The sequence below is a fragment of the Furipterus horrens genome, unplaced genomic scaffold (assembly GCF_987537825.1).
Source record: "Furipterus horrens unplaced genomic scaffold, mFurHor1.1.pri manual_scaffold_3, whole genome shotgun sequence".
Classification (NCBI taxonomy): domain Eukaryota; kingdom Metazoa; phylum Chordata; class Mammalia; order Chiroptera; family Furipteridae; genus Furipterus; species Furipterus horrens.
The window spans coordinates 35362463-35388169 of NW_028327173.1; the positions used below are offsets into that span (position 1 = coordinate 35362463).

At 35.5% G+C, this 25707-nt stretch overlaps 1 protein-coding gene across 2 annotated transcripts in view; it reads right to left on the reverse strand.

Annotated features, from left to right (window-relative positions):
• Positions 1-219: 219 nt before the first annotated feature.
• Positions 220-25707, reverse strand: part of EPS15 (epidermal growth factor receptor pathway substrate 15) — a 113020-nt gene continuing 87532 nt past the window's right edge. The window contains exons 17-25 of one of the 2 annotated variants that reach the window (XM_090269439.1): positions 24563-24679; positions 24262-24352; positions 22325-22360; positions 21126-21262; positions 16793-16859; positions 8804-8880; positions 7339-7501; positions 4965-5158; positions 220-2715 (exon numbers count right to left, since the gene is read on the reverse strand). In XM_090269439.1, the coding sequence (XP_090125565.1) occupies positions 2569-2715; positions 4965-5158; positions 7339-7501; positions 8804-8880; positions 16793-16859; positions 21126-21262; positions 22325-22360; positions 24262-24352; positions 24563-24679 (1029 nt within the window). In that variant the 3' untranslated portion in view covers positions 220-2568. The remainder of the gene's footprint in view (positions 2716-4964; positions 5159-7338; positions 7502-8803; positions 8881-16792; positions 16860-21125; positions 21263-22324; positions 22361-24261; positions 24353-24562; positions 24680-25707) is intronic. The other variant, XM_090269440.1, reaches the window with a different exon arrangement.

Sequence of the window (25707 nt, forward strand, 5' to 3'; positions counted from 1 at the left end):
GGTCAGGGCACAATTCCAGGTTGAGGGTTCAATCCTCCATCCCCAAACCCTAGTCAAGAAGCATATAATCCCCAGTCCAGGAGTGTACAATCCCCAGTCCAAGCATGTGTGGAAGGCAACCAATGGATGCTTCTCTCTCCCCTCCTCTCTCTTTAAAAGCAATATAAAGAAAATGTCCTCAAGTGAGGATAAAAAACAAAACAAAACAAAAACAAAAACTTGGTAACTGAAAATAATAGCTAGCATTTATTAAGTATTTATTCTGCAACAATTAGTGTCTCAAGCACTTCACACACATACCTGATTGTATACCTACCCCTCCTTGGACACAGCATGGACTTAACAGAGAACCATGCAAAACTCCATTTCAAATAGGATGTGTGAATAGTATATTTTATTACTTTAAGTTTATTGTTCTCATAGTTACAGGCTACAATTGAGCAGTTTGAAACAGAGAAAATTCTATAAAGAGAGAAGCCTGACCAAGGATGTAGAAGATGGTTAACACTTTGTAATTACTGCCACTTGTATCTCAGGAATATTTATCTGTCCTTTTCAAGCACAGGCTCTGGAGCCAGAGTCAACAATGTAAAATATAATCACAAACGACTCTAAGACATTCATCCTACACAAGTGAGCAAAGAGATAGATATATATTTATATTTATATAATATATACATACTTTAATATTATATTGGTCCACTGAGTATACACATTTTAACAAAAGATAAGAATCTATGTAATCCAGTTAAACATACATAAGATCAGGGTACACTTATTACATCAAAAGTTGGTGTTTATAAGTTACAGATATTTAATCTTTTCCAGAGTTTAATTAAAAAAATATTTTAAAAGCATTTCACACATCTATTCATTTTCCCAGTGCAAAAGAAGGTTGTTCAAGTCAACTTACCTTTTTCCTGAAGTGTAACGGGAAGAAAAAACCCAAAACCACTACCTATCACAACTCCCAACATTACCTTCTCACTCAATTAACTTTTGCTTATATCCTTAGTCACTGGACTGGTTTATCAAAATTTAAGCCTTGTGATTATGAGTGAGCCCTTGCTTCATATGTTTGACTTTTATGCTGAACTGTTTCAATTTACAAAAGTAGAAAAAAGTTAGCAGTGCAAGAAAGTGGTTTAAGTTTGTTTTAAACTATAGCAGTCCAATTGTTGGTGGAGAGAAACAAAGCACCATTTCAAGATGAAATGAACTGGATATTTTGGAATTTATTTGTAGGTTAGGCAGTAAATTACTGATTAACACAGATCAATACCACTTTGACTTGATGACCAGAGAGACTTTTAATTAGTTTTAAGTGCATTTTTCTTTATCTTGGTAAACACGTATTCAACGCATTACCTAAGTCAGTAACTGATGTTAACAAAAAATAAAAGATTACAATTTACAGCCTATTTCAAATTCAGCCTGTCTGCTAGGTCAGTTTCATAAAACATTCGCTTTTAACACATGACGAGTTCTAATAATCTGGCAGGTCTCTTCTCTCCCAATTAAAAACAAACAAAAATTTTTTGCCAGCCTGCCAATTTCATAAGCAGAAAACATGAAGAAAATAAACTATTTTAAACCACAAAGATGGACAAAAAGCAATAATATGATTTAATACATGTTACTTTTTTCATTTGTATTCAGTGAAAGTTTCTACATTTCAAGTAACCGAGCCTTCATTAAAGAAAACAAAAAATACATATATACAAAAAATTAAAGTACCTTCCAGTTTTAGCTTGCTAAAGTTTCTTCTGCAAAAGTACAAAAATAAACCTACCAAGAACCAACAAGGACAGTGCCATAGCAATGGCAGAATGGCTGCCATGCTACGATGTTTGCTCACCTTATACTGATGGGTATATTTTAGGTGATACATTTTCTCCACCGTCTAGCACTTAAAATTATGGAGCAGTATCTGTTTATCTAAAATTCTTTAAATTCAGTCTGAAGCTGTAATGGTTCAATCTAAAGCATCCCTTTTTCAGTAGTGGAGTCAATTTATGCAAAATATTTTTCCTTGTCTATAAAAAATAACAAATTAAACAGTATTTTGAGTCTATGGAAATATAAACATGCACTTTAAACTAGCCAATAAGCACTATCATAAAAGAAATAGGATGTCTATCCCTTCTCCTCCCTCATCCATTCAAATCAGGGGAGAATACTGCAAATTTTAAGAACCCCACTGGCTATCATCAGAGTAACTACAGAACAAGGGTAGCACAGGGGTGAAGCTATTTCTCTATATTCCAGAAGGCAGAAGCTTGGGTGCTCTAGTTTAACAAGTGAAAGTAGCAGAGGCAGGCAAAAGCTCACAGTAAATGCACACCAGAACAGGGACCGAGGTGAAGTTGTCTCATTTGGGTTACTGCTTTAACAGGGAGGGGCGGGAGGCAAATCTGAAATGAATTTTTTTAAAAAATAACTTCTGTCACATTTACAGGAAACTCAAACCTTTTGTATTCCCATGCTTATGGTAGTTTTGATATACACTGTAAATAACTTCAGCATTCAGGAAGAAGAGTATTTTACGTTGACAAAGGAGAGAAGTCTTCATGCTTCTGAAATCTCAGATTTGCTGAGTGCAATAGCCAGTTCTAAGTCTTCTTGCTCCTGCTGATTTAGTCGGGCGAGCCTCTGCTCTTCTTCTCTCTCACTTTCCCTCTTGGCCCATTCAATCATATCTTCTTCAGAGGGATACTACCATGTAAAAGACAAAGGAGTAAACAAATGAATAGATTAATGAGTAAAACAAATAAAAAGAAAAGAAGGAAAAATAGTTTTTACAAGGGCATTAACTACTTACTTCACCTGAGGGATTATGGAAAAAGTTTTAACTTGTTAATTTTTTTCTGAAAACACATTTAACTTTACTACTTACTAAATATGATTTTATTTTTTTAATTAATGAAGTTTATAGTCTATAAAATTAAACATTAAAACATCATTTTTAAAAGTATATGCTTAAGGTGAATTAGTAGATTTAAAAACAGGAGTGGGCCAGCCTTTTTATCTAATACAAAATGCCTACTACTTCAACTTCAGTGAGCATCCCCACATGACAAGTCATTTTCAACTTAATCTCACTGGTGATTCCCTACCGTATCCTAACCTTCATGGACAGAAAAACTATAAAGCAAAGACTATGATGACTTACATCATATGATACATACAATAAGAGTACTAGATCTACTAAACAAGGTTTTTTTTTTTTAATGCATTATAAAGATTTTGGCAGGCACTGACAACTTTTTGAGTCTAAATAAGACCTCAACACCGGTAATTAGGTCAGGGATATAGTTTTATCCTCCCCAAACAGCAATCTTGGCAGGCACTAAGTTTTAAAAATTCTGCTTGCTTTTAAGTTCTGTCATATACAGGAAAACATAATAAGATGAGTATTATAATAGGATGAAATGAAAGAAATCGTCAGGTTTTCAAAATACAATAGCTTTTCCCTAAGGAATTAGAGACTTTAAAATTTTTAATACTTAACAAATCTTTCATAATGAAAAAAGACATTTTTATTATGAGCTGCTTTATATACTATATTGAGATTCTGAAGTATAAGATAAGCAAAATGCCTCAGCTATCATTCAAGACCCATTCCAAACAAGTTTTGACTTGCTGAAATAGTCTTTAATGTATCAAATGCCACAAAATGCCAGAAAGTTATCTTATTTTAAGAGGACCAAAATCTCCTAAGGAGAGCAATTCAGGATGCTATGCTTGAAACAATTCAAATTCCATGTAACAAAAGAAAAGTCAGTGTAATTCTGACATTCCACTTTCCAATAATCATGATACCGATATCTATTCTGCTCCTTCACATTCAGAAGCCACTGGACTTAAGAGTACAGATTCAAACTCTGGGTAGCTCAGTTTAGTTCGTCTGACTTGGTTGAATGCAGATTCCTGCCGACTCCTTTCTGACTAGAAATGGCTGCTGGGATAGTGACTGGTGGGGTGACCCGAGGCTTCACTGAAGGAAACACAGGCAGACTGCACCCAAGCTTACCTGGCCCCTACATCTCCTATTTCCAAAATCATCAAGGGCTTTAGGTGATAAGTAGAGGAAAATGCCTTTGTTATAGAATAAGCAGTGATAATCAAAGTCATTATCACTGTAAAAAGAATCTGGAAAATGAAACTGTTAGCCACTCTAAGAACTTTATACTTTAAAAAGTCTTGTTTTTTTATTGAATAATAGTGGAATGTGTCATTGCTGTATGCCCCTCCAGAGTGACACCTTCAAGTCATTATGACAGCATCCTTCCACTTGTTTTTAATGGTCTACCTATTTTAGTCACCTCTGGGAGAATTCAGAGTAAATATGGAAGGCTAGTGGATTAGAGCCCTCCAAATAAAGATTTGTTTAACTCTTGATGATTGTATTTATTTCATAAAACTGACATTTACATTATAAAACACTACTATATGAAACCAGAGTCTTACTTTCTGTTCGGAGTCCCTGGCCTTATCCTGTCCTGCAATAGTTGTCGACTGGTTCCAGAAATCTACAAAGCTTTATACACAAACACACATACACAGTAACAAATACACAAGCTCATTATTGGCATTATTCATTCAGTGGGCAGACAGCAAATGACTGTCTAATGGCCCATCATCCATCACAATTTGCAAAATAGTAACTGGAAGGATTTTATTTATGTTGTTTACCAAAACAAAGAGAAGGGTTTACAAAACAACTGGTATGTATCACAAGAAATAAGACTACTAAAATCATTTGTACAATGGAATAATTTTAGAACCATCAAAACAGAAGCAAACAGAGGTTTTGGTTGGAGGAGGAATAAAGACCATTTTTAGTACGCTGGCAAATTTAGTTGGAATGATATAAATTTGGCAGACTCCAAAGTAATCTTTGAAAACCCTTCAAACTGTAAATGGCAAGATTCTCCCCCAAACAGCCCATTCACAGTACTTACAGCACTGAAGTTAGCAAAATTGCTTGGGTCAGCCTCTTTATTGGTAGTGGTAGTGGTAGTAGTAGTAGAAGTAAATGGGTCGCAAAACGTATCAGGCTCTTTTTCTTTGGGGCTATCATTGACTGGGAAAGGCTGAAATGGATCATTCCGTTTAAAGGGATCGGAAGAATCCAATTTGTTGATGGGTCTTTTTCCTGGATCAAAATCATTACAATTAACTCAACCAACAAATATGGCAAACACAAACACAGAAGAACATGAACACAGGGAGCATTAAAAAGCACTGGGGGTGGGGACAGGGGTGAGTGCCTAAAACACATTCTCGATATGGTCTTAAATGGCCACACCAACAGTCTAACTTCAAATTTTTCACACGCAGCCTCTCAACTGCATTCCAGGCTCTATGTAGGTAAATTAAAAATTAGCAAAGGGGAAAAGGATAGGCCAGAAATCCTATTTTTGCCAAGAGAGGAAACCTTTTCTTCCCCAAAACAGCATGTCTGCAAGAAAAGAGAAAAGAAAGGATGTAACAGGAGAATGATGAAGAATAAAGACAGCAACGGCCTCGGCTGTTAAAACCTCCGCCTGATACAGTTATCACTAGTGGCAGGAAGGGCGAATGACCTTTGAAAAATGCTAAGATTCTTCTGGTTTTCTCTGTGGATCTATATACAACACCTGGGAACATGAAATGTACTTTGGCAAACCTCACCTACTTTTTGCCATCTATAATGTATTACTGAAGAGTAAAGAGAACATTTTGACATACAGGGCCTAAATCTTTGTGTTTGCTGATACTCTCTGACCAAATGACAGCAAATTGTTGATCATTAATTCATCATCATTTTCAAACAAGTTCTCAAACTTTAAAGTCTTAAACTTAGTACTTCTTGAAGAAAAACAAGAATAGGTGTTAAAACATCTTCAAATATATATTTTTCTTAAAATGTATTAAATGGGTGATAGCAATCGTATAAATAGTCTTTCCATCACTGCAGCAGCACACAAAAGATGTTCATATTTCATATCTCTATGGATCCTTCCGACAGTCCTTGCAAGTGGGCAGAATTAGCACTACTGCCACCATCTAACATCTCAGACAGTGATGCTCTGAAACCACACACACCACATCACAGAGCCAGTCAGAGCAGACCAGAGTTAGAGTTCAAACCTTTACGCTTCCAGTCCAGTACTCTCTCCAACAAACCACCCTTTCTTTGACCTTTCTGTAGTGATATACACTCACTATGCTGCAGATTTACCAGAAGCACTAGTGTATTATTTTACCTAGGACTTAAAATATAACTTCACTATTGGCATCGTATGGGTCTAAAAATTAAATGAGCAAACTGACTCTTAATTTGTTTAATATAGTCTGACAACCTTACCCTCTAGCAATATATGATACAGGCTACTTTTCCTTAAAAGAAAGAATTTACTTAATTTGTTTACCTTATTTTTCAACAGATAATTGAGTATTAACAATTATGTATGCAATTCCTTTAAATCAAGGAAGAAAAATTAATCTTCCCAAGAAATACCATAGGGAGGTTATTATGAAAAGGAAAGAATAGTAATTTATAGATACTATGGCTGAAAATTTCCCAAGAAATGATATATGATTAAAAGGACAATGTCCAGGTGTGTCGTCTCATATAACAACCTAGAGCGCTAAAACTACTCAGGGGATCAGCTTTTTTTGCCACTTCTCATGAACTTTATTATCTTCACTAAAAATAACCTCCCAACACCTTTTCTTTGTATAGTGCTAAAGATTAAACAAACAAACAAATAAAAAAAAACTTTAAGAATTTGTTCCTGGATCTTCAAAAATAAAGGCATCTCTTATTATGTGAAGTAAAATGCTTTCCTTCAAGAAAAACAATACTTCCATTTCAAATCACTGTATTGCTAAATTCTGAATACCAAAAAGTCATATATTCTCAAACTAAAGAATATAAGACTTCCCATTTGGCAAGAAAGAATGGGACTTTCAACTAAACTTCTCTTATAGAAATTAATTAAAACGCCAAAGTGGAGGAAACTATTGTTTAAATAGTAAATGATGAGCTTCCAAAAGGCAAGAGACGTCATTAGTACTTTCCTTTTTCCATTTACTGCCTCTCTAGAATGATTTAAAAAGAAATTCTCTTGTGCCAGAAAAGCAGTTCCTGACAGTTACACAGCTAGCCTTGTAGACACATGCCTGTCATTCTGTGCTGGGGCCAGAACAGAGGACAGCAGCAGGCTCCTGCCTTGTTTTTTGACTTGTTCTGTTTAAGGCCCTTTAGAAAAGTCTATAAATAAGGCTCACATAATACTTTAAGAAAAGGAAAAGATCTCGCTGATTTAGAAAAGGTACCAACTCTCATACCAGGTGGTGGTGGACAGGGTCTAGTTGGAGTTCCGATCTTTGGTGGCAGTGCAGGGGGTATATCTTCACTTTTGACTGGTGATTCCTCCAGCATATTTTTTGTAATGACCACATTGCTGGCAGAGCTTGATGTGGCTGAACTAAAACGATCTTCATTGTTGACCTTTGTTTGAAAAGAAATGTTTATTTATATATGGTTATATATATAATACTAACCAAATGGTATATGGTCATGTAGCATTCGGAAGAATGGTCTTCAGTATTATGCAGCTTTACTTATTTCAATTCTGAGAGCACTGACATTTTAAGCTTTGCATTCAGGGCTAAAGGAAGAATTTTTCAAAATTATTCTATATGAGTAGTAAATATAACATCACTATTTATTAAGAGCAACAGACCATACCAAGACAAGCCAACTCTGGATCAACGGTTTGTCAAGCTTTAGGAAATACAAAACCACCTGAGGCCATTTTAAAGGGACTACATATCTTCCCTCAAATGACTATCTGATCTGAATGATAAAAAGGAAAAAAGATTTCACATTTCCCAATGTATACTTAAATGTAGGCAAGATTTAGCAAATGCCAAAAAAATGGCATCTTGAAAGCATTAAAGACAACTTGAAAGTCAGTTTTTAAAGCAAAGTGAGCCCATGGAGTCATAATTTAAGCCTTAATTATTAGTCTGAAGACCCTGTCTTGCTAATAGGTGGAGTAATGAAAGATTCATTTTTCTATAAGGAATCAGATGTTATGATTTAAGATCTATTTCGGCCAGTATTTCTCTATAGGAGTACTACTTGACATTTTAGGCTGGCCATAATTCTATGTTGGGGGAGGGGGGGCTGGACAGGGTATTTGTAGGATGTTTAACAGTATCCCTGCTCTCTATCCACTTGATATGAATAGTGCCCCCTCCCCAGCTGTGACAACAAAAAATATCTCTAGCCATTGCCAAATGATTCGTGGGAGTGGGGAGGGGGGCAAAATAACCCAGTTGAGAACCAATGACACAGACAATTTGACTCTAATTTTACCCTTTTGGTTGCAATCAGTCCTAGAGCTACACTGGAAGGTAGGCCACAGACATAAGTGCTGGACTATGTGTATTCATTATCTTAATATAACCCTAACAGCCTCAGAACAATACAGAGAGGATGGAATGAATATCCAGATTACATAACTATTGACCCAGACAATCACAGAAGACTCTTAAAAATGAAGCTGTTCAGCAAACTTGTCAGTAGAACACTATAATTACCTGTGTCCCCACCGTTGTCTTTATTAATAGCAATATGTCTACTTTATTACATCTTACCTTTCATTTCTATCTGAAATCAACACTTGCTGTGATTTATTGAAGTCAAGTTGCAATGTTTGTAAGAGTTAAATAACAGAAAGGAAGGACTGCTCTTTTGGTGGAGGCATACTATATTTTACTTTCCCACTGATCACTTCTGATTTACCTTTGATAATGTGCTGAAGTCAGCAAATCCATCTTCAAATGAGTCATTTCCAAAAACAGAAGCAAAGGGGTCTGTGGCTAAAATGAATAAAGAAAATTAATGCAATAGGAAAGAAAGACATCAAATTTCATGTCCTCTTTTGGTAATGTTTCAGACAGATGAAAAACATCTAATTCCAAATACTAGTACTGAATTTCTGACTTTAGTCCACAAAAACAGTGAGCACACTGATATCCCTACAAGACAGATGTATTCCTTTGTATAAATCAACTGATAAATGATTTAGGATTAAGAAAACAACAACAACAGGTAAACTAACTCTAGGTAAAACATTTAACACTTTGGAATACATGTCACATACTATAGCTTCCATGCACTTAAAATATTTCTAATAAAGTCATCAAGAAGTAAAATAAACCTAGATTCCATTAATTACACATTTTCACACTCGTTCTTCAAGGTCCATTTTGAATGCTACTTCATTGACAGGCTTGAAATAACCTAGCCATCTCTAATTCCCAGAGCAAGAAGTGATTTTTTCCTTCTTTGTGGCACTGACTACATTCTAGTTTATACTAAGGTTAGCTATGATTATTCTATCACCCTTACTAATTTTTTTTTTAAATCCTCACCTGAGGATACGTTCATTGGTTTGAGAGAGGGAAGGGAGGGAGGAAGGGAAGGAAAAGGGAGGAAGGGAGAGATGAGAGAGAAACATTAGTCGGTTGCCTCCCATTTGCACCCTGATGGAGGATCAAACCCACCATCTTTTGGTGCACGGGATGACGCCCCAACCGAGCACCTGGCCAGGGCACCCTTACTAGATTTTAAGGTCCTTAAAAACAGAGAATAAGGCTTAGCCAATGAAAACTGAATGGCCAAAAAAAATTTGTGGACCATACAGCAAACCCAGGAAAATAAGAAAATACAGTTCCTATCCCTGGGAACTGTAAACAAATCATAATAAAACAATCCTAAATGAGCTATTTGAGGTATGGAAAACCTGTTGTAGGAGTCACTAACTGTCTGGGAGAATTAGGAAAAGTATCAAAGAAGCCATTACATTTGAGCTACCAGGCCTTTTAAATAAGGGATTGAATCTACCCAATAGATGAAGGTGGGAGAAAGAAAGCTATTCCAGGCAGAAGGCACAGTAATTGCAAAAGCAATGATTTAACCAGCATTTCACAGGCCTGAGAAATTATCTGTTCCATCACAGCACACTTAACCACATGGATTAACATTTCCAGCAGGAATGAACTGATCTACTCTGAGAAAGGTTTCACCTGTCTGGGCACAAGGTCTACCAATAAAGTCAAAGAATGTTTATAGGAATTGCTGCTTGATATAGGAAAGTACAAAGAAAGAAAGGAAGCGGGGAAGAGATCTGGAAAAGAGAGGGTAAGACAGAGCAAGCTAAGAGGTGCAGAAGGAGTCTCCTTGTCCTTCCTCAACTCTGTCTTTACACCAAATCAGTTTTAGAACAGTGTGCCCACCCACCATTTAAATGTGTAAAGTGTGCCCTTACCCTAAAAATGAGCATACCATGGACATAAGCAGAAGAGGCAAGGAAGATATACAGGGGTAGACAAAAGTAGGTTTACAGTTGTGAGTACACAAAACACAGTTTATTCTGGTGTTATGTATTAATTATTGTATTAGCTATTTGTATTACAACTGTAAACCTACTTTTGCCTACCCGTGCATATTATTTTTGCTTGCTTTGTCACCAAGCCCAGTCATGGGGTGGAGGAAGTAGAGAGGTAGGTAGAAGCATAGGCAAAATCAGTCCTCCAGGGACCCACCAACAACTCAGAGCCTGAAGAGGACACTGAAAGTCCAGTGTGAGAGATAAACCTACATTTTAGGCACATCACTTTTTATCACATTACCCTGATTTAATTTAATTTACAGCATTCATCAGTACCTAACATATCACATATAAGCTCTATAAAGACAGGAACTTTGTTTTGTTCACCATTGTATCTTCAAGGCTGAGAACAAGGTCTGGCAAATAGGATGTAACTCATAATGTTGAAAATATTGAGAAAAAAAAAAAGGATAGAAACCATCTATTTAACCAGATGACCAACAAGGAATAAGGGAAACCAGTTTTAAGGCTCACAAATAATTCCCATAGAACAGCTATCTACCACAGAAACCTGGGAGGAACAAGAAATCTTTATCCCCCTATGACCTGTTTATGACCCACAAGATGATCAAGCTCACACTCACTAAGACCTTCAATAGATCCTCATGAATAATCTGAGGTGTAGACACTGGTCATTAATAAAGGATCCATTTTCTCAAGTTGGTCTCAATTCATTCACTCACTCACTCACTCACTGACCCACTGACCCACTGACATTTCCTAAGCATCTATTATGTTCAAGGCTCAGTACTAGGGATTCAGAGGGGAATATGACATGACATGTACCATTAAAGAAGTCATGATTTAAGAAGTGATACACATGCACACAATTGCTACACAGGAAGTGCTGAAATTCAAAGAGAGTAGAGGAGAAGCAACACCAAAGTTTATAAGAGGCAAAGAAGACTTCACAAAAAAGATTTTACTTTCTTTTACTGGTGGACAGAAAGGAGGTGGGGGAAGAGAGGGAATACGCACACTATACATGCCTGCTCACACACACACATATTTTTCTTTTTTCTTACACACTGGCTCACGCGTACAATTTTTCTTTTCTTTCTTTTCTAAAAGCAGTATACCTATTTACTTATTACTTTTAGAGAGGGAAGAAGAGAGGAAAGAAGCGAGCGAGAGAACCACCAATACGAGAGAGAAACATCAATCGGTTGCCTCCTGCACACACCGCAAAGCAGGATGGAACCCGCAACCCAGGCATGTGCCCCAACAGGGTATCGAACAAGCAACCTTTCACTTTGTGGGACAATGCCCTACCACCTGAGCCACACCAGTCAGGGCACACACACACATTTTTCCATTAAAAAATTAAGTGGCCTTGGAAGAGAAAGTCATGAACTGTGGTTTGTGGAAATGAGGAAAATTAGAGAAAAATATGAAAGAACATAGAAGCTAAGAATCATAAAATATATGAACATCTGTGTGCTTAGCCTGAGTCACCGCCTATAAAAACAAAGACCTACCTACTTGGCATTTTACTACTGCTGGAGCCAAAGATGCTCCGGGGATGCCATTGCCATGAGCTCCCTTCTACTGGTCAGGATGTCATAACGCTTCAATTAAGAGCTGGAAAGACCCTGCATTTTCTCAGTTGGGAGTCAGTAAAATATTCCATGCAAAAAATTGTCTGGCACGAGAACTAATCTCATTTATAATGAAGTGGCAAAAGGACTTTTACAAGTAGAAATAAAGTATATATAGAAACTAAGTAACCTGAATTTTCTTGCTTCTATTTTCTTTCTTAGTTCTGTAATGTGTCTACCCACCAGCAGGAAATGCTAAAATGATCCCAATGTGAGACAAAATATTTAAAAATTTTTAATGTCCTTCTATCTGTCATGCCTACTATATTTTAGAGGTAGGAGTGTAGTAATTTATCATTTAATTTTTAAGAACAAAAATTTACACTTTTTATTTTGAAAGCTTATAATTCTCCTTTTCTTTTTTGAAATTTATTTAAATCATTTTTTATTTTTCAATTACAATTGACATACCATATAATTTTAGTTTCAGGTGTACACTCCAGTGATTAGACATTATATAACTTACTAAGTGATCATCCCGATAAATCTTGTACCTATCTGACACCATACAGTTATTAGAATATTAACTATGTTCCCTATGCTGTACTTTACATCCCCATGACTATTTTGTAACAATCATTTGTACTTAATCTCTTCACCTTTTTAAACTCCCCCTAACCTGCCTCCCATCTGGCGATCCTCAAAATGTTCTCTGCATCTATAAGTCTGTTTCTGTTCTGCTTCTTTACTTTGTTTTTCAGGTTCAATTGTTGATAGAAAGGTATTTATTCCCATTTTATTGTTCATATTTTCTTTCTTCTCCTTCTCCTTCAAGAAGACCCTTTAACATTTTATGTAATACAGTTTGGTGGTGATGAACTCCTTTAGCTTTCTCTTTTCTGTTAGCTCTTTATCTGTCCTTTGATTCTAAATGATAGCTTTGCTGGGTAGAGTAATCTTGGTTGTAGGTCCTTGCTTTTCATCACTTTGGATACTTCTTGCCGGTCCCTTCTTGCCTGCAAAGTTTCTGTTGAGAGATCAGCTGACAGTCTTATGGGAGCTCCCTTTTAGGTAACTAACTAATTTTCTCTTGCTGCTTTTAAGATTCTCTCTTTGTCTTTAAACGTTCTGTATTTTAATTATGATAGTTCTTGGTGTGAGCCTCTTTGAGTTCAACTTGTTTGGGACTCTCTGTGCTTCCTGGACTTGTATGTCAACATAGAAGTCCTAGCTAGAGCAATTAGGAAAGGGGAAAAGAAGCATCTAATTGTAAAAGCACAAGTAAAATTATCTCTGATTGCAGAAGGCATGATATTAGATGTAGAAAACTAAAGATTCCACAAAAAACCTATTTAGAACAAGTGAATCCAGCAAAGTAGCAAGATACAAAAATCAATACACAAAAACCAGTAGGCTTTCCATATACTAACAATAAACAATCTGAAAAGAAAATTAAGAAAATAATTTCAGCCCTGGCTGGCTGGCTCAGTTGGTTGGTTGGTTGGAGTGTTGTCCCATACACCAAAAAGGTTGTGGATTCAATTCCCAGTCAGGTCACATAAGTAGGTTGCAGGTTCAATCCCAAGGGAGGCAACTGATTGATGTTTCTCTCACACACTGATGTTTCCCTTACACATCAATGTCTCTCTCTCTCTCTCTCTCTCTCTCTGTCTCTCTCTCTCTCTCTCTCTCTGTCTCTCTCTGTCTCTCTCTCTCTCTCTCTCTTTCTCTGTCTCTCTCTCTCTCTCTCTCTCTCTCTCTCTTTCTCTCTCTCTCTCTCTCTCTCTCTCTCTCTCTCTCTCTCTCTCTCTCTCTCTCCTCTCCCCCTCTCTAAAATCAATAAGCATATCCTCAGGTAAGGATTAAAAAGAAAAAAAGAAAATAATTTCACTTAAAATAGCATCAAAAAGAATGACATACTTAGGAGCTAACTTAACCAAGGCGGACTTGAATACTGACAACTATAAAACATTCTAAAATTAAAGAACAAATAAATGGAAAGACAGCCCATGTTCACGGATTGGAAGATTTAATATTGTTTAGAAAGCAATTTACAGACCAAATGTGCTCCCTATCAAAATCCTAATAACGTTTTTTTTTTCCAGAAACAGAAAACTCATTCTAAAATTCATATGGAATCTCCAGAAACCCTAAACAGCCAAAACAATCTTGAAAAAGAAAATAGGCCTCAAACTTTCTTATTTCAAAACATACTACAAAGCTGCAATAATTGAAACTGTGAGGTACTGGCATTAGACAGGCATTTAGACCACCAACACAGAACAGAAAGCCCAGAAGTAAACCCTTGCATATATGGTCAAATGATGCAAGGATGCCAAACCACTCAATGCAGAAAAAACAAGTCCTTTCAACAGATGGTGTTACGAAAACTGGATATCCACATGAAAAAGAATGAAGTTGGACTCTTACCTTACAACATACACAAAATTTAACTCAAAATGGGTCAAAGATGGGGAGCAGGTGGGTGAAAGCGGAAGAGGGTATAAGGGGGATAAACAGTAATGGAAAAAATATAATAAAAAATAAACTACTAAAAACGGATCAAAGACTAGAATGTAAGATTTAAAACTATAGAACTTGGAAGAAAACGTAGCGGAAAGCTTCATGATGTTGCATATACATAGCTATACTTTCTTAAATATGACAATAAAAGCACAAGCAACAAAGAGTAGCTAAATTGAACTACATCAAAATTTAAAAGTTCTGTGCACCGAAGGACAGTATCAACACAATGAAAAGGCAACCCATGGAATGGAGGAAATACCTGCAAATCATATGTCTCATAAGGGGTTAAAATCCAGAGTATATAAAGAATTCCTGCAACTAAACAACAAAAAAGCAAACCACCAATTTGAAAAATGAGCAAAGTACTTGAACAGACATTTCTTCAAAGAAGATATCCAAATGGCCAGTAAGACAGCCATGAAAAGATGCTCAATATCACCAATTATTAGGGAAATGTAAATCAAATCAGTGAGATGATACTCGACACCCTTTAGGATGGCTATTATCAAAAAACCCAGAAAGTTGTACATACTGATGAGGATATAGAAAAATTGGAACCTCCAAGAAATGTAAAATGGTACAGCTACTGCCCTGACCAGTGTGGCTCAGTTGGTTGGGCATCATCCCACAAATGAAAGGTCACTGGTTCATTCCCAGTCAGGGCACATGCCTGCGAATGCACCAGTGACCTTCTGCTTTAAAATCATTCATGATTTATCCTAAATGGAAGTGAGTTCCCTTTCCTTTAAATTTTTGCAGTTTTAATGAATCCTCATGGCACTTACCCTTCCTCAGTGTGGGCAATTAAGTGTTAATTATAAATGTATTAACCTTTCATTTTATTTTCTTAGGTTATCCTTTCTAATTATATAATATCCCTAGCAATATATTAATTCATCAGTTTAATAGTGAGCGTCTTAAAAAGCACATGTATTTTATTTATTTTTAAAAATTTCTTAAATTTATTTTTAGAGAGAGGAGGAGGGAGGAAGAAAGGGAGAGAAACACCAATGTGTGGTTGCCTCTCACACGCCCCCAACCGGGGACCCAGCCTGCAACCCAGGCATGTGCCCTGACTGGGAACTGAACCAGCAACCCCATGTTTCTCAGGCCAGTGCTCAATCCACCGAGCCACACCAGCCAGGGCAAAAGTCCATGTATTTTAAAAAGATATAATTTAACCACTGTTACTATAATAAGCCTTTTAGAAATTAAATTTGCTGTCATTCTAAATTTTGGGTTAAATCAACATCCGGTACTAAATCTTGTTTTCTACACAACTGCTTTTTACATTCCTCCTTCTTGCTACTCAGGTTGGAAGTTAAATTTCAACCTAAAAATAAATAATGCACAGTGCTAAGTCCCATCTTGTTATAATTTGTGAAGTACAAGGAATCCAAATTGTGAAGGTATTTTTACTTTCTTCCTCTATGCTCATAATTGTTCATTTGTCACAAACAACAAATTTGTGTACTGAATAACTCACCCTATTTCCATCTGAAAAATAAGGCGTTCTATTTTCAGCATGCACATTGAAGTATTTACTTGTTTCAGTTCATTTCCCTCTAATTCCTAGCTCTCCTACATAATAGCGAGTCTGTTTGTTTTATTTTTAAATGAATAGCGAGAAAGAAGCAGAGTTACTTAGTTAGATTCTGTCAGACTTAGGTTTGAATTTAAGCTTCACTTGGTTCAAATCTAGTACATTGTGTAATCTTAAATTACTTAATCTTCTGGTCCTCAGCCTCCTGACCTTTAAAATGGGAATATTACCTAAAGGTTATTAAAAGGATAAATGGAAAATTAGATACCATAAATAAAGCCTGATAACTGGATGCTAAAATAACACTTAGCTTTTTTCTGTATTATTCCAGGAGGTATCTACAATTTGAAAAGTTATTACCATAACTTATTGGAAGCTACTAATTTTTAAATTTAGGCCAAGACCCATAAGAGTCAATGCTGACTTTGAAACTCTAAAGCAACACTGCTTTTATGACAAAAATATTTATTTGTTTTAGTGATATTGGCTACAGTACATATCCTAGTAAGATCCTCAACATGAACAATAAATGAAATAATAAATAATAAGAGAAGTAGAAAGTGATACATAAACACGTATCATTATCATCATTATCATTGGTAGATTACAATTGGATGTATAGGCAATCATTTTAAAGCCATACGTAAGTAAACAGGACAAATACATTTGGAGACCAAAGAAAAGAAGCTTAAAGAAAAGGGTAATGTTTACTGTTCAAAGACATAGTTTACCTGAATCACTAGCTGCAACAACTGTTCCACCAGGAGCAAAAGGATCGTTGTGTTTCAATGTTTCTACCTAAACAAATTATACAAAACCATGACTGAGAGAGGCAACATTTCATAGCTGAAACCTCATTGCCATAACAAAGAAAATATTCTTCACAAACTCTAAATTCATTAAGGAATACAAAGCATTAGAAACAAATGTTTCCCACTACTAATTTGCAATCTTATTAAACCAAAATTATACATAAAACTGTATGAAAGATATGTACAGTTTAACAAGTATCAAGGGAACACATGTAATCACCTCCCACGAAATTGCTAATACCTCACAAGCCCTCATGTGCTTCTCTCCAATACCATCTCAACCCTTCTATGCAGACGTTATCTTTAAAAAAAAAAAATTTATTTGTTTATTTTTAGAGAGAGGGGAAAGGAGAAAGAGAAGGAGAGAAACATCACTGTGTGGTTGCCTCTCACTTGCACCCCCAACTGGGGACTTGACGTGCACCCTAGTCATGCGCCCTGACTGGGAATCGAACCAGCAACACTTGGTTCACAGGCTGACGCTCAATCCACTGAGCCACAGCAGCCGGGGTAACAGGTTATCTTGATGTTAGTGGTATTCATTTCTTTTTTCTTCCTAATTTTGCTACGTATATAGATGTACACTATTTTAAGTTTTTATTTTGAAATAATTTTAGATTTCCAGAACAGCTGTAAAGATAGAGAGTTCCCATATACGCTTTACCCAGTTTCCTCTCATGTTAACATCTCATATAATCATGGTACAGCTATTAAAACTGAAGAATTAATATTGGTACAAAACTATAAACTACAGATTTAACTTGGATTTCACCAGTTTTTCCGTTAATATTCTTTTCCTATTCCAGGATGACATGTTGCATTAGGACACATATTATTCCTAGTACTTAGTACCAGAAAATGCTAGATTTCCATTTTCTATTTGTTGTCTAAAAACAATTTAGCATTCTTCCCCTTAAAGAAAACATGCACTTGTGCACTGGGGGGAGAAAAGGAGAAGAAAAGAGAGGGAGAGGGAAGGAGAGGGGGAGAGGGAAGGAGGAAGAGAGAGAGAGAGGGGAGGGAGGGAGGAAGGGAGGGAGGGAGGGAAGAAGAGAGAAATATTGATAGACTCCTGCTAAAAAGATCCTACCACTTTCAAATAAGTCATGTACTTAAAACTCTGGATCAAGTGTTAAGGGTGAGTAGTACAAAGAGTGAGTACTTACCAGAAGCCAGTTGTCTTCCTACTTTAGTTTTTAATCATGTTCAAACAAATTGTTTATTTAGGAAGACAACTGAACTTTTTTCTTTATGGCATCTTTTGAAAAGGCCATCCAAAAGCCTTGGCAGATAAGTGAAAGGGGCGTGAAAAGTTTTGCAATATTTATCTTCTACTCTGACTCATCTATTTCTAATCATCAAGAAACTGGATATTATAATTGAATGTCAAAGAACAGTGCAGAGCTCAATTTATAAATTCCCAAGTAAAACAATGTATTTGAAAAGAGAAAAGTAATGCTGAGAATTATATTCTCTCTTTATAATAAGAGAGGCTCCATTAAAATTACTAACAGAAAAAAGTAATTAATACTAATGAAATTTTAGAACTAAAAATGATAGTACTTAGTTTAACTGATGCCAGTGATATTATTTATAAAACAAACACACTAGCTTATACTATGATTATATCTGCTGAATGAATAAAGGGCAATCAAAGAAAAAAAATCTGGTCTGTATTGCAAATAACTTTCCATGGTTCCCAACAGAACAGTTAAAATATCAGGGTGAGAGAAAGACACTGACATGATAACTTAAATCACCAGCTACTGATTGTTTCTTCCCTTGACTTTGAGGAAAGGAAGAACCACCAGGCCTGGTCTTTAACAACAGCGTACAAGGTTTGTGTATCTTTACAGAAAGAAACTGGAAAAACAGGCCTACCTGCATGCCAGGTTTAATTTCTATTCCTTTATCATACACTGGCAACTGCTCTAAAATGCCACTGGGACAGCAAGGGAAGAAGATGGACGTGCAGCCCATGAAGGAGTAAGTGGCAACAAAACTCTATGTTATGATCAGTTTGATAATTAGGCAATTTGGTACAAAAAAGTAATTTTCACAACTAAAATTCATGTTCCCAAATCCTCCAAGAAGGTCACCTATCTTATCACTGGAAATCTCTCTTCTGTACCAGCTATCCACGCCCCGCTTCGACAGCATGAGGTAGCGCCTCCACAGTAAGAAATGGCAGTGGTTTATTTTGGTTTAGTTTTTAAGATTAAGTCCCTTTGAGAACAGAGACCAGCTGTGAGGGAACAGGAAAGACCTTTGGGGAGAGACCCACGACTGGAGGCACAATCAGAGGCCTGCTTTTTAAAAAAGGTAAGATGACATAATCAAGAGTTCTGGAGCTACAAAGAAATAAAGTTCCATTTTAGACTACAGTGGTGAAGGCCTTAAAGATTTTTCATCAAGGTTTGAAATTCAGTTCTATCACATACTAAGTTATTATCACTTAACCTCTCTAAGCCTCATTCACTTTATCTCAGAGGCTACATAGCATTATTGTGAAGATTAAATGCGGGTAACATATGAAAAAGGCTTAGCACCATGCCTGGCACATAGAAAAGATTAGATAAACAGCTCTTCTTATTTTACCAATTTGGTTTTTTGTTTTGTTTTGCTTTTAATGGAGAAGTTAAGAGCTATCAGCAAGGGCAAGCTGCTTTCAAAAACTGCAAGAAAAAGAGAAAAAGTAGAACAAATGGCAGAAAAATTTCACCAGTATAGAGGAACAGAAGAAACGTGTTTATTTTTAAATTAGAAAGAGCTGCTTTGGCTTTCTTGCTCTTTAAATGATACAAGTGAAGAATGAGAGGGTAGAATAAGGTGAGGGGAGAAGAATTCAGGCTGCAGCCAATTTAAGAAGAATTTGGCAAATGGGTCTACACTGCAAACTATTCGATGTAGGAAAACACAGTATCCAGTAGCCGGTGGAAACCACAAATATTCAGTTACGGAAGCATTTGCTCAGTTTTACATCAATGGAAAATACCAGTTCTTGGCCAAGTAGCTCCTTACCAAAAGCAGTAAGGAAGCAATTCAAGATTACCAAAAACTATTACCTTTAAAAAAAAGTATTCTTAAAAAAATTTTTTATTGAATTTATTGGGGTGACATTGGTTGATAAAATTAGTTTCAAGTGTACAGTTCTATAATATAGCATCTGTATACTGTAGTGTGTGTTCACCACCCAAAGTAAGGTCTCCTTCCGTCACCATCTATCCCCCTTTACTCTCTCCTACCGGCTCCATTCTCCTTCATATTGGTAATCGCCATACTGTAGTCTGCGTCTATGAGGCTGATTGTTTTTTCCTTAAGGAAGTATTCTTAATCTAAGTGTATTGAAGGCAAAATTTTTGCTTGAAATGTCTGTCACTCAACTGATCCTTTCTGGGTCTCATTTACTCATAAACATGAAAATCCTGTCTCAAAAAATAAGCCTCCGAATAAAAATTTTAAAAGAACTCTAAAATTACTTATAATTATTAAAACTGGATGACCGATACATGAAAGTGTGTTAGAACATTTCATTGTATTAGTCTTTTGAATATGTTTAAATATCCATGATATGAAGATTTTGTTTTTAAAGCCTCCAGATGATAAAGCACTTAGTCGTTATGACCTTGGTTATGTTCATTTTCTGGGTCCCAGTGTTCTTTTTGATGAAATAGAAACACTAATGCCTACTTTGCAAGGCACAAGGAATGTAAAGCACACAAGAAGTATCTGATCATCATATATGGTTATTAAATAGGGATTATTGTACTATGTACGTTCTCAAGAGTCAGACATTTAGTAGGAATTTGCACTTCTTTATAAGACTAACATTCCAGAGGTGTTTATATAATAACATGAATGATTTTATTTTTCTAGAACATCAATGTTGTTGCTTTAAATTGATTTTCATTATTTCAGTAATGTATACCAAACATTTCTGAAAACCTTTACTTAAAATTGGTATATGGATTTCTAACCATCTATTTTAATATCCCCAATGGAAAAATATTTGGTCCTTTAAAGGGTAGACTTGATTTTGGGGTGACATAAAATTATTCTAGTTAATTCCAGTGGGTGATCAAGCTGTGAAATACTGTTCTGAACCAAAAACTAAATGGGCTGAATCAGACTAAAAATTTTATATGGCCCATCAGAAGTAACCTAAAATAGGGTTCTTTCATCACTGAACATTTCAAGGAACTCACTTAGAACACTTGTTACCCATTTAACAGTTTTTAACCCTCTCACTTACCGATGCGTTACTGCTATTGCTGGCTGCACTGAAAGGGTCAGTACTGGAAGTGGCAAAAGGATCCGCTGAAGACTGCTTGAAGAAACAATCGGATGCAAATGGATCTGAACCTTTGAACGGATCACCTCCAAATGGATCTAAGAAAATACAGCACAAACATGAGAGACTAAAAATCTATTACACTGAATTTCCTGTCACCTGAAGACATGACAACTACAATAAAAAGGCATTTTGAACTCCTGAAGAATCTAAGTTATGTATTTTCTATTATTTCTACTGATCATTAAAATAAAACAAAACAAAAAACCAACAACAAAAAATGTATCAACAATTCCATCTAGTTAAACAGCGTTAAATAATGGTCTCTCCTACTTGTTCACCATTCACCCGAAGGACACCAATTTCCAACACCTACTACACAGGTCTTTCCTGCAAGCTAGGTTTAAATAATACATCTAGACTGGTTCTAATCGGGGAGGGGGAACCACAAATTCCATTATTGTTTTAATAAAAGATAAGAATCTTTCATCTAATAAACTTATTTCTTTTAATTAGCATATAATTTCAAGGGATCCCATTCTAAGACCCTTATTCTATGCTATTGTTAACTAAAGAAACAACAACAAAAACTTCTAAATGTATTTCTTCCTCTGAGCCCAAAGGTAACAGGTAATAGTTTGGAACAGGTTTGCAAAGCACAACTAAGTGGTATAAAAGATTTGCTTTATTCTAATGCAAAAATCTTAGAAAAAGAATATCTTAGAAAGCCTGACATTTAGTAATTCTTTAAGATGTTTCCTTTTCCTCCACTCACTGAAACAGACAGTAATCTTAGGAAAACAAAAGTTCTAAACCCTGTAGTAGTACAACTTATTACACTCACCTAATCCATGACTAATAAGAAATCAGTGTAAATATTACTAACAGCATCAAAATATAAACACTAATGTCATTTTTTTTTTAAGTAAACAGTTAAGTAAATTCACAAGACTGTACCACTTTTCTCTGAAATGCCAGGCACATACCCACCTTCGAGGGACCTTCGATCTGTTTCAAACCTAAATTAAAAAGAAGTCTATTTCCTATAAAAAGTCCACTTACTGTAACTACCCAATGATCTCTCATTCCTAAATACAACATAAGCTTAAAATTAATTAGAATCAAATTAAGGCTAAGATGGACCTCAATAATATACTGACCAATTTTCCCAAAAGGATCATCCTTGAAAGGATCACCTGTGATAAAATAAATACAGAAATCAAAATAATAATATTTACAATTGTGGCACCATTACTTAAAGGTAACTTTAAAAGGTAACTTTAAAACAAAAGCAAAGGTTCTTAAAGCAAAATTTAGTTCATTAACTTCACCTCAACGTAGGTAACAATGAATGCCATCCACCTTAAATTTTAAAATAATAACAGAGTAAAGGCAGAGCATGAACATACCTCATGAAAGAGGCAAATCTGAATTATAGCCAACTATACTTCTTGATCTCAAGTTCAAGTTACAGAAGGATGGGAAAATATAGACATGACAGCAAGAATTTTACTAACAAAATCTCTACTCTTCACAATAGTATGGAAGGGGTATTACCATCACTACTTCAAAAACAGACACCGAGCTTCACTGAAGTAAAAAAATAAAAATAAAAATCTTAATATAATTAAGCCCAGAAAGAAACCCTTACATTTATGATCGTTTGATTTTTGACAAGCATGCCAAGACATTAAATGGGGATAGTCTCTAACAAATGATGCTGGGACAACTGGATATTCACATGCTAAAGAAGGGTTGGACCCCTATCTCGTACCATATACCAAAATGAACAGAAAATTAATCAAAGACCTAAATGTAACAACTAAAGCTATAGAATTCTTAGAAGAAAACATAAGAGCCAACCTTAAGACTTTGGATCTTAGATATGACATCAAAAGCATAAGTGACAAAAGAAAAAAATGAATAAATTAGGCTTCATCAAAATTAAGACAACAAAGAATACAAGAAAACATTTGCAAATCATATACAATATATGATTCCGGACTTGTACTCAGAATATATAAAGAACTCTTACAAGTTAACAATAACAACATATACAAATAGCCAATAAGCTCATATAAAGATGCTCAAAAACACTAGTCATTAGGGAAATACAAATCAAAACCACAATGAGATACTACTTCATACTACAAGATGAGTGAACCTTAAAAATGTTATGCTAAGTGAAAGAAGTCAGACATAGAACACATACTGTAAATATAATTACATAAATATGCAAATCTACAGAGACAGAAAGTAGATTAGTGGTTACCTAGAGCTGGGGGCTAGGGGAATAGAAAGTGACTTCTAATGGGTATAGAACTGCTTTATGGGGTAATTAAAAAAAATGTTCCAAAATTAGATTTTGATGATTATATAACTCTGTGACTATACTAAAACCATTTATTTGTATACTTTAAAGGTTCAGTATATGTATCTTTTAACACTTCATATATCTCAATAAGATTTTTTTTAAGCATTCTAATACCTAGGCTCATTACTGGCCATGACTCTAAGCGAGTTATTCTAGGTGTCTCAGTTTCCCACCTGGAAAGTTGATATAACTGCCCTATCAGTTTCACAAGGTGATTTTAGAAATAAATAAAATGCAAACAGAGCTTTAACACAAGTAGTATTTAGCATAATTTACAGTGACATCAGATATTTTAATTTATTAAACGTATGTTTCTTCAATAAGGCATCTTAAGGGCAGGGATCAGGCTATAACTACGATAGCTTCCACTGCTTTAAAAGCATGAGGTTGGCACTTTTAGTTAATAATTGCTTGCTGACTTTTAAAAGTACTCAAATATCCTCTCCTTTTGATCCCTATTCTGAAGAAGAAATGCAGTCTTATTCATGTCTTATGTCATTATGTCTTAGAAACCCCTAAGACATAATCAAAGGCTTAGTCCTAGGATTTACTTGCCTAAAAAGGACAAATACTAAAATCTGAGCATATAAAACCTTACTCTCCACTCTACTTTTCTTATAACAAACAGGCCCTCAAAATTAAAGCCCTAATACTTACACAGTTTATATATTTTAGATAAAGCCTTTTTTAGTAAATCTATATTATAACAATAAGAGTACTTACTGCCAACAAAAGGATCAGACTGGAAAAAATCCAAGTTTGTATCTGCAACTGGATCTGTCAGTGAACTTGATTCTGTGGTAAATGGATCTTCCTGAAAATAATTTTAAATAAGAAAAATATTTTAGGAACCAAAATTTTAAAAGGTAATATTTTAACATAAGATAACATGCTTTAAAAAATCAAATATTTCTATGGCATAAAGTTCATTTAAGACATTTTTCTTTTTCCTTAACTTAAAATAGTATATAACCCTTCTTGGGAAACCAGCAATAAGAACATTTACACATAAAATTATTTTTACCTCTTTTGAACAACTGTCACTGTTGAATTCAGGACAAACTTTTTCATTAGCAGCTGTAGGCACCACTTCATTTTCATGAGTCACACCAGAAGGCAGTATTTCAGGACTACTTCTTACCTGCAAAGTAGTAATGCCACATGAACTAACAATGTATTTTCTACTTGGCAGAGGAACCTGGCACAGAATAACCAAAAATTATTAGAAAATAAAAAGACAAGCAGAATATATATGCTGAATGACTTTTCCTATATTTCTTGGGAAAATGCTATCATCAATCATCAAGGTCATTCAGGTCTTCCTTTACCCTTTAGTGATTCCTCAGCTAGATATCATGTCTTACTGAATCTACTTCCTACCTCTTTCTCAAATTCTTCCCTTCTTTTCCATCCTCCCTATCATGCATTTATATCATTTCTGGTCCAAATTACTGTAGTAACCTTCCAACTGCTTTTGTGCCTCCAATATGTGCCATTCCACTCTATCCTCCTCAAAACAGTCAAAGTAATAGACTGAAAATGTGAATTTAATCTTAACCTTTCTGGTTAAAAGTCCTTCAATGGCTTTCTATTGCTTTCTGGATTTACACCAGTACATAATAAGGCTTAAGAAGTGCCAGGGGCACTTTGGCTGGGTAGCTCAGTTGGTTAGAGCATTGTCCTGATACGCCAAGGTTGCAGGTTTGATTCCTGGTCAAAGAACATACAAGAAGCAACCAATGAGTGCATAAATAAGTGGAACAACAGATCGATGTTTCTTTCTCTCTACCCCACTTCCTGTCTCTCTCTCTCTATAATCAATAAATTTTAGAAAAAGAAAAAGAAGTGGCAGGGGCAATCTCCATCTAACACAACCCTTTGTCTTCAAAGGATAACCTAGTAATTTTACCTCTTGTGCTTAAAATAATATTCTATAATGTGTCCAACACTGTGCTGTTTAAATAAGATCAAATGTGTTCTCTCAAATTTGTATTCTTATCACCATCCCACCTGTTACTGCTTAAGTTTAGGCTAAAACAACCCTCACACAGACCATTCCAACATCTTCTTAGTGTGTCCAGTCCCACCCTCCAATCCATTTCCCACATTTTCTTTCTTTTTTAATTTAATTTTTACTTTGTTATTTTCCATTACCATTTAGTCTCCTTA